The following is a 10,654-nucleotide window of genomic DNA, read 5'->3' on the forward strand; positions in this document are numbered from 1 at the left end:
AAAGAATAAATTTTCTGCTTATCCTAATGTACAAAGTTTTTTATAATAATAGATACTAATTTTTATTTTGCGAAAGGTAAATTTATTTGCAAATTTATCGTAAAATAATAATGTTGATGTTAATTTTAAGAAATATATATAGTTGCAAATCTTTTATATTATGGAAAATGACTATAAATTCACTATCGATTTTTAATAATTAAATGAGTTAATTGTAAGATACATTATCTATTAATCTTAGAATTTAAGATTGATTTAGAATTATTAATTCGAGATTATTTATTCGAAATTAATTCAGTATTAGGAGTGTGTTCTATTTAAATAGATAATATAATAAGAAACACTGCGATTCGTATTTTTATAATAGGCACTCGCAGTCAGAAGACACCAGTGCGAGCAAGTGGATACAGATCCTCTGGTTTGGACGAACCAAAGGTTCATTCGGTGGGCGAGGAACATCGATCTGACCGAATATGCTGAGAATTTGAAAGGTAGCCTTTCAACTAACTCTTACAAATTTCCACAATATCACAAATATAAAATCCTCTTGATTTCTGAAAAAAAAATTTTCCTTAAGTAATAAAGAAAATCTTGATAAAAAACATGTTTAAAATCTTTAAGATAGATTGAAGGATATTAAGAGAATTTTACTCGACAATACAGATTCAGGTGTGCACGGTGCTCTGGTCGTGTTAGAACCATCCTTCACCGGAGATACCATGGCCACAGCTCTGGGTATACCGCCAGCTAAACAGATGATCAGACGACACCTCACCGCCGAATTGGAAGCCCTCGTCGTTCCAGCAAGGTACTCAGTCTACTATCATCCAGAGGCCACATTGGACAACGCTCACTAATCGACATAAACGTCGTCCCTCGTTCGACAAACGAGATCGACGATCGATAAACACGATTCATCCTCGTCTTCGCGCTCTCATTTCAATTAATTCTTTGTTTTCCCTCGACAGGTTGCTATTCAAGCACTGAACTCACGCTAACATAATATTTCACTGTCGTTAATCACATTAAACGAATCAAAATAAACCGGACGACCTTGACAGTGAAAGAGATAATTAATCATACATTAATTAATTCAATCAATTTAATATAGGGAAAGAAGATGTAGAAATTGTAGAAATTCTTTGAGATGCTGCGAATGATCCCTCGTTTCAGAATCGAGGAAAAACAGTTTCGAGCAGACATCTTTGACAATCTAATATCGCAGCTTGCCAGTATATTTTAGAGAGGAAGTCGCTTCGTAGCGATAAGTGCATCGATTAAATTCGAAATTTCGCTTGATAAAAATAGAGAATCTTTAGAGGATCTCGTGGATCATTTTCTATCTAACAGAAAAATAAGATACTTTAGGAATTGTCGCTGAAATATTGTCAATTATCTATACGGAATAGTTAGTACACGTTTATACGCATAGAGACGATCAAAACGCGAGTACCTACGTAACGTTATTTCTCTAATCTTCGTAAATTTTGGATAACTAAAGAGTGAGAAAACGTTCGTTAAGAAACATTGAAATAATCGCGAGAACGCTCGAATAATAATATTATGTGTTTTTGCAAAGTAACAATTAACTTTAAAGAAACTGTTGTTATTATATACATATACGAAAATCGATTCGATAGGCCTCACATTTTTCAGGGTTTCTACCGATTTAATATATTCGTTGATGTTCACGTTCGAAAGGATATTATAGTTTAACCGATATGATAAACTTCCTATCTTCGAGGATTGTACATAATAACGGGCGAGCTTAAAAAAAAGTAATTTGCATTAATATTATTAGAATCGATATTAAGAATTTCAGCTTCCAGTCGAAGCATTTTTTTAATAGAACATTATAGAATTATCGAGATATTGTAAATAATCAAGTGTTTAAGGATTAACTAACAAATTAATCATAGTAACGCAACGGTGTGCACAAGATAAGTAAGATTAAATCACGATTCTAAGATTTACCTTATAAAACGAAATTCAGTTTCTTCAAAAAGAATATTTACTTTATATATATATATACAGAGATGTTCTAAAAATTGGAGCTCAAGCGTTTTATAATCCTACTTATTTTAATCTTGATACAATGTTTCCAATGCTGGCTGGCACGATGAGGCTCGAGCTTGCTCCAATTTTTAGAATCACTCTGCATTAGCTTAGAATAATATACGGTAACTGTTCATTTCGACATTCAGACTCGACATATTTGGACGTTATACATATCATAAAGACCTTAGGAGATTCGAGTAGGAGACGAGCACTGACATGACGATGCTGCAAACACACGTTAAAGATAAAAGAGAGAGAGAAAAAGAGCTATATAAAAGAGGTAAATGTGCATTTCCAGTCCAAGCAATCTCGACCCCTTTGGCGAAATATCCTATATAAAATGAACGGTCGGGATCGCTTACGGCTGGTTCCTAGTATGTAAGTACTCATCCGTAATACACACGCCATACTTGGATATATCGGGAATACACACACGTATATACAGTACAGTACAATCTCGACATAATGTACATATACAAACATATGCAATATACTCGATGGAATTCTTCTTATTGATATAACATTGTACTCGGCACCGCAGCGATTCGCTGGGTCTGCAGTCCACTCGATCGCGGATCCATCGGTAATGTCTCTCATAGCTGAGCCGTAGCCCACAGCTGCTGCCTGCACTGCACTGCGCTATGTACAGCACACGTTAATATTAGTAATTCTGGTGTAATTCATGGCTAAGCTATTCTTATGATTAATTCTTAGGATTAAAGATTGCTTTCGAAGATATTAGAAAGAGGCTTTCTTAACCTGGACTCTTGCTCTTCCAATGTATCTACAGTCTCTGTCAATTACTTGGAATTTGATTAGATATTAGTGTCGAGAGATTTTTCAGAGCGTACGAATGTATTTTGGTAAAAATAAACGGATCCGATCTCTTTTGAAGTTTTCACTCGAAACAAGAAGAGGATGGGGTAAAGTTTAAGAGTTAAAAAGGGGTGATAGAATTGTCACGGATTACACCAGTATGCATTATGGTTCCTTTCATCTTTTTCTAATTTGATATTTTTGATTGTTCGGTGTTTATTCCAATCGACTGACCAGCAACGCTCGATGCGCCTCGGTCGATCCCTCGTGAACGACCCTGCGTATCCAGTAAACATATATACATTCTTATATATCGATGGTGCACAAAATGCTTGTGTATGTATATTTATGTTGTAACTAGATATTCATTATGATACATATCTCGTTCTCTATTGTCGAGCACTTGCAGCGAGCCACTGTTCAATTGCCAAGTATCCATCCACGTTGATCACGATATATTTTGTGTGCCAAGACGAGTTTCGGAGTAACTTTATCTGCATCCGAACGTACTCTTTTACGTATCCCTCGCACTCTTCCCGCCATAGTAAAGTTTTTCACTTTAAAAAAAGGACTATTATTGGATAGTCGCAAACTTTAACTCGATCTCGCAATTTTCTTATGTACCACGTTCCGCCCTTTCCACGAATCAGAGAAATACGAAATTTCTCCAAAAGTTCTTCACATCCGCTAAAAACTAGTTATACTTCTTCTACCAAATTTTATAGACAACAACTCCGTACTTTTTTCAGAACATTTTTATTATACATTATCTATTACCAAATTTATATTATAGAAATTTTTATTTTTTAAATTTTATAACTTATTCTTGCCGAATATTAACACGTTTCACGTTTAAAAAAAAAGAGAAAAAAAAGAATTTTAAAATCAAAAGTAAAAAAATTAGATTGTTTATTTGTATATTTTATGCTTTTTTGCATATCATATTCATTCGCACAAATTTTTGTACATTCAAATTTTTGTAAAATGCGTAAACATTTACAATCTATTGATCGTATTACCTGTATAAAGTAGATACAAAATTTAAAAAAAATAATTTCAGAGATTAAAACAAATGCATATAACAAATAAAAATAATTGTATTTCTATCAAACTCATCTTCATTACGAAATTATATTATACTTATAACTTGAATAAGTTTCTTATATAAATTTTTGTGTTTGTTTCAATCTCTTCCTAGAATCCTTAAATTTTCTATCTTACCAAACTATCCTACGTAAAACTAACAAATATGCAAAATTACAATCTTCTTCATTCTTCTTCAAAAGAATACTTCTATTCGTTACTAATAAAACATTTTCGTTCCTATAATAATCTCAGTTTCATAACTCGGTGGAACGTGTTAAACGAATCACGCAAATTACACTTCTTCTTCCCATAGCTTCACACTCCTTTGTGCTCAGAGAAATAAGAAAAAAAGATAAGAGAAAAGTCAAACGTTTTATTATACGAAGCACGAAACGATAGAAAAGGAAGAAAAATAAGATAAAATAAAATAAAACAAAGATTAAAATATGGGAGAGAGGTTCGCTGCAAAACGTGCCGAACGTGTGTGTGTCCGCGGTGTCGCCAAGGTGTGTGCATATAAGCGGTTCAGGATGCGTGGTACGCAGAAAGGCGTGCATGAACGCGTGGTGTGCGTGTGTGTAGAAGTCAGCTGGAGGTGGTCCCGAGGAACAGCACCGGAGGTGGTCGTCCTATGAGCACAGTGAGCGCGGGTGGTAGCCTCGGTCGTGGAAGCAGGGCGCTGCATCTTCAACATCATCAGAGCTCCCTGTCCGCCCTACACATGACGGCCAATCACTCGGGCACGGTCGATAGACGCAGATCCAGTCTCAGGGTAACGTACCGTATAGATTCAAAGACACCTGGTCCATTCACCACTGCACCGGGAACTCGGTGGTATTTTTATTATCGTTTATTTTTCTCCTTGCATTTTTCCTCGAGCTCATGCAGGACACGATTCGTTCTTTGCAGATCGCTATTCGCGCGCGTTTTTATCTTTTCCTATTCTTTTTAATTGATCAGTTTCCTTTTTCGTTTGTTTATTCCTTGTTTTCTTACATTGCGATTAGAAATATATGTAATGGATGAGGGGAGAGTCATATGATTCAAATTTTTAATCGAAACAACAAATTTCTTTGCTGATTGATTCTTTATTTCTTTCTTTCATAATTTTTATTTTGCTTAATTTTAATTTTACATTTTAAATATAGATTCACTGATACAGTAAGTAAGAAAACACGAGATATCTTTTTGTTTTCATTCGCAACGTTATTAAAATTATAGGTTTGAGTATATCAAAGCATGCTATTTGCGGCAAATTTTGTTCCAATTTGATAACTCAATTCGTTCTTGAGTTATTTAATTTTTAAGAATCGTTCTGAGATGAAAAGAAATAATGAATGGCGCGATAACCTACATTTCTTCCTAGAAATACGTACAACTAGTAGTAATAGTAAAAGAAAATGCTGACTCACTGTTTATTTAATCGCTATATGCTCGCGGAGCTTGGGATAGGTCAGCGCCGTGTATAAGAGTGAGAAATTCGATCGCGCGAGCAAGACAGCAATAACGAAAAAATATTATTCGCTTCGAACAATGATATCTCGGAAACGAAAAGTCGTATCGAGATAAAACAAAGAACATTTTAAAGAGAAAGATTTGCAGTTTATGTGAATATATTTGTTTGATTTGATTCGAGTTAATAACTTCGAAGCATTTAACGCTCAAATTAATTGTAGATTCAATACATATTTATTAATATTTTTAGAAAATAAATTCTTTATAAATGCATTTATTATAAAATAATATTATTCGTGATGATGTTTCTAAATGTTATTAATGTTTTAAAAATTTTATATGATATTGAATAATATTAATTAGAGAATATTCATACTTTGAGATTACAAAAAAAAAAAAAAATAAATTAAACAATTCGATTAAAAGCGATCTGCTTTGAAAGGCATCGTAATTATTATTATTATTATTATTTTTATTATTATTTTTGTTATTATTATTATTATTATTATTATTACAGTCATGGATGACTTTCGACAATGTTCGATAATATATCAATCAATTAAAATCGTTATATATAATAAAATATTTTGAAAAAATAGTGAAACAAAACACATTTTGAGAGCCATCATTGACAAATATTACATAGCCACGTAATGATCATTTTTACAGCAGTTGTTCGAATCTATTTTATCAAACGTGTATTTATTATTTAAAACATTAATATTTTTCTTTTCATAATAAATCGAGCCACTGCTGATTAAGAATTTTCATACACATTTATAAATTATCATCATATTAATTTCTCATCGTTTCGTTTGTGTATATATATATAGTATATGTATAGTATATATATATATATAGTATATATATATCGACTTCTTTATTCGTTTGATTTTCTCATTGGCACGATTGCATGGCATCGCTTTAGTTAAGGACGCTCGCGCAGTATTTTCCACCAGAGAAAAAAAAAAAGAAAAGTTCCCTTTCTCGATATATTACCTCGAATAACTTTAATCCTTATCGAAAGTAGCGTACACTTTGTAGATATAGACGCAAGAGAATATATAATACATATATATATATCTCGAATAGCTATACCAACAAAGCTGCCCAAGAACATCACTTTTTTATTAACGGCTAAATATCACGCAAGCATCAAGCTTTATTCATTATTGGCTATTATCAAAAAACATCACGAAGCTCGTCGTTATACAACACGAAGAGATCCAGTGAGAAAATGGGGAGAATAAAAAAGGAAAATATGTATATTAAATTTCTAGTCGTTCTTCCACGTGAACCAAGGATTAACGATTTCGAAATGAAGGATCCAGAAAAATAGTGACTATTCTATAGCTACAAGTGTGACCGATTCTTAAACATACGATAAGGGTTAAAAGCTGTGAGCTATGTGCTTAACCTAACGTTAATCATTGTCCCTGCATCCTGTGGATCGTCGCAGACCTGCAGTCTTCTTTACTTGAAAAAGGTTCGGTATATATGTATATATTCATTATATACGTATATGTGTATCTAGATCTGTATCAATTCATCGTTTCTTTCGCCACGTGTGTACATCAATATATCGTCATAGGTCCCTAATGATGAGTTCTGACCTGATTCAGGTTGCGTTCATTTACCCCTTCGAAGTTTCCTCTTGGATTGCTCGGGTTATAAGAAATTGCGTTTCCAATCTTGTCTTTTTTTTTTTTTTTTTATTTATATATCAAGTTTGAAATTATAAAAAATTGATATAAATATACGTACGAGGAAACTTCGAGAGAGCAGCTATGTGAAGGAAGGAGTAAAGGAAACGATGATTGCTACTGTGTAGTTTAATTTAAAAACATTCTATGTAAAATAGAATTTAGAAACGTATATTAATTTTTATTTATATAGGATACAATTATTGAAAATTCAAAAATATTCTAATAGATACTTTTCACGGAAGCAATTCATCGCGATCTTACACGTTCCAGATTTTATTGAGAACATAGTAGATATTCATGCATATGTGTTAGAGCATTCTTCAAAACGGGGAGGCATCCTTCGCGCCCTCTCAGATGTCTCCTCGTAAATTTCAAATGTCTGGATTTTAGCGAAGTGTCTGAAAAAATTTGCGTTCAAATAATGCTGTAATGTTCGTTTCGATCCATGATGTTATAATTAATTGGACACTCAGCTGAGATGTAGACGATTCTCATGGATCTCGACCTCGATCGTACGGACTTCGAAAATACGAGTAAATGAGTATGAGCGGCATTACAACAATTCGACGTAATGGTCGTCCCATATCACACTTCCACAAGAGAATTGTCACTTGACTAAACGAATTTTCAATTCTCATTTCATTTCATTGCGTGAAATATTCTGACCCATTAAAGTACGATTTAATTTAATCTAATATAATATAATTAGAAATCGAATTCCATTTTCTAAAAAAAATTTAATGCTTCGTTTAATTTAATTCTTAACCATTTAAGAATTAAATAATTCGATAGAAATCTGAATGGAGTTGATAATGCATGTTTCATATATAAGATATTCAAATAAAAATTAATAAATTTTACCGACATATTTATAAGGGATCATTTTGAGTAAAAGATATCGTGTTATCATGGCTTAATTCGTTTTCAAGATATTCTGAAATATTTTACATTGATGACGATCTATACAAAAAAATTTAAAGAAATGTACAAAGAGATCGTGTACAAATTTCACTCTCTGTTTATCCATCGATCAGAAGAAATCTCATTGAGAAAAGTTACGTGTCTGGTGTTAATCATTCCGTAAATCAATACTATAAAATCAGTATAGAATATAATTCCAAATAAATATTATTAAAAATTAAACAATTAACTCGAATACATTTGGTTATTTATAATTTATATTATTTTGATATTTCGAGAAAGAAGAATTAATTCATGATATGTATAGTATTCGTGAGACAATTTTTTTAAGGTATCAATTCTAGGGCTCGAAACAAACAAATAATTCCAATTGAGGCTTATTTATTAAGTTTAGAAGCGATCGACCTTTTCATGAATATATTAACATCTTGTATAACGTACATTGCTCGGAATGATCTCTAAAAAATATGTTATTATTTTTGCTTTTCGGAAAAACTAAATATTTTCTTGCGGGGATGTGATATAGAAAAGATTGAATGAAAATACGTGGAAAATTTTCGTCGTCAGTCCGACGAGCCTGAGAGATAAACTTTGTTTCTTTTTCGATTTCGACATAATTTGGAATTGTTCTTCAAAAAAAAATCAAAGAAAAAAGAAAAGAAAAAGACTGATTGATTCAGGGTACGAGCGTAATCGTATCGTCTGCATTTGTAGGAATTACGCAAAACAGTCGACCCTTGTATTTTTAGTTATCTATCTTTGTAAAACTTGTAAACTATCGTTGATGATTCTCTTCGAATACGAATGCAGCGAATTGATTATTATAGCACGTCATCGTGAAAATTCGCAAAAGATGAGCTTAATCTAGTCAAATTTAATAAATATATACGAACTATTGAATATATTTTATCGTAATTCATCGAATCTTATAGAAGTGTAATTTTTCTTTTTTTTAATCTTAATCTCTCATTTTTTTGAAAAATTCGATCGATCAAAAATAATAATTTAATCTATATTTCAACCGATCGCGAATGATTTATAAAATGAAATTAATTAATTTTTAAATATTTTATTTTAATTCATATTCTATGTTTATTTTTATGATAAAAATCAAATAATAATAATTTGCCGTATAATTTTTATTTTAATCACTTAACGATTCAATAATCTCAATTAAAAATAATTCATCAATTATTAGTATAATATTCCATAAAAGTAAAGATAGAATTGAGTCAAAAATTTGAATTCAATTTTTCTTCCATTTTTATTTAAATAATTATTATTTATAATTTTATTTTAGTTAGAATATTCGATGAACTACGATGCAAAGTATAGTTTGCCGATTCTTAATTATCAATTAACGATTATATAATAAATTTTCTTTCAAAGGCTGATACATCGCCGCCATATTGTATACACTGTACATACAAAAGCAACGATTATCGATTATCACATTCTCCTTTTTCATGTATGTTAACCAAAGTGTCCTGTTTTTAAAGGTTGATTATTGTAGTAAATAAAAAAGGGATAAAAAAGAAAGAGAGCGAGAGAGAGAGAGAGAGAGAGAAAGAGAGAGAGAAAGAGAGAGAGAGAGAAAGAGGAAAAAACAGGATACAAAAGGCAAAGCGTACGAATTTTTAGCAATTTAAAGATAATTAATTATAACAATGACGAGCTATTGTGTAAATATAAACTGATGATTTCAATGTGGAATTCACGATGTGGGTTCTTAATCCGCCTTGTTTCGTCCTTTACTAGTTGTCGTGGAAGAGCTCACAGGTATGCCTGTCATAATCTACTTGCGTATATGATTGATACGTTTGATTCTTTTCTTGCAATCTTCCCCCTTTATAAATTATTTCGTAGTTGTGATTTTAAATTGTGTTCTTTTTTTTTAAATTTTTTTACAAATATAATCACATAAAAATTGGCTAATCAGGCTATTTAATAAATATGATAATAAATTATTGAAATTTTATTATTAATAATAAATACAAATAGCAAAAATTTTTGTTAAATTAATTTAATCGAATTGTAAAGAATAATTTTATGAAGTTCTATGGAATAAAAAAATGTGTAAGTATGAATATTTTGAGTATTTATATGAAGATAAACATTTTTAACTATTAAAAAAAATATATTTATTTCTATACCTTATTTTTAAATAAATAGAAAAATACACACATAATATAATTTAATTCTATATCTTGAAATATTTTTTATCTAAAATAAGTAATAACTTTAAAAAATATTAATTAATTTAAAATAATTAAAATATTATATTAATTTGTTTCTTTTCCTTTTTAATAATTTTATTTCATATTTTTTGTTATTATTTTTTTAATATATCAAAAAAGTAATTTCAATTTTTAACTTTTTTTTCTTTATTAATTTTCTTTATTATAGTTTCCAAAATAAATTTCGTTATATAATATATAAAGAAATCTCCAAAAAATATATCTATTTATCTAATTACTATTAGAAGATCAATAAAATAGATAGTCGAAAATTTTTCGCAATAATTACATTTTCCTCATTAGCCAATTTTTGATTAATTCTTCTTTAGCCTTTTTCATTACATGCAAGATACTTTCATTGTTTGTTTTCTTTTC

The 10,654-nt window shown here is 30.6% G+C and overlaps 1 protein-coding gene across 21 annotated transcripts in view; it reads left to right on the top strand.

Moving 5' to 3' along the window:
- LOC108004431 (kazrin) overlaps positions 1-10,654 on the top strand; it is a 166,854-nt gene that overhangs the window by 150,652 nt on the left and 5,548 nt on the right. For 11 of the 21 annotated variants that reach the window (XM_062085226.1, XM_062085230.1, XM_062085228.1 and 8 more), the window contains 5 exons: positions 368-491; positions 664-808; positions 4,543-4,732; positions 6,875-6,901; positions 9,801-9,821. In XM_062085226.1, the coding sequence (XP_061941210.1) occupies positions 368-491; positions 664-808; positions 4,543-4,732; positions 6,875-6,901; positions 9,801-9,821 (507 nt within the window). Of the gene's footprint in view, positions 1-367; positions 492-663; positions 809-4,542; positions 4,733-6,695; positions 6,902-9,800; positions 9,822-10,654 lie in introns of all 21 variants that reach the window. The other 10 variants (XR_009832723.1, XR_009832724.1, XM_062085222.1 and 7 more) reach the window with 7 other exon arrangements.

The sequence above is a fragment of the Apis cerana genome, linkage group LG14, assembly GCF_029169275.1.
Source record: "Apis cerana isolate GH-2021 linkage group LG14, AcerK_1.0, whole genome shotgun sequence".
NCBI lineage: Eukaryota > Metazoa > Arthropoda > Insecta > Hymenoptera > Apidae > Apis > Apis cerana.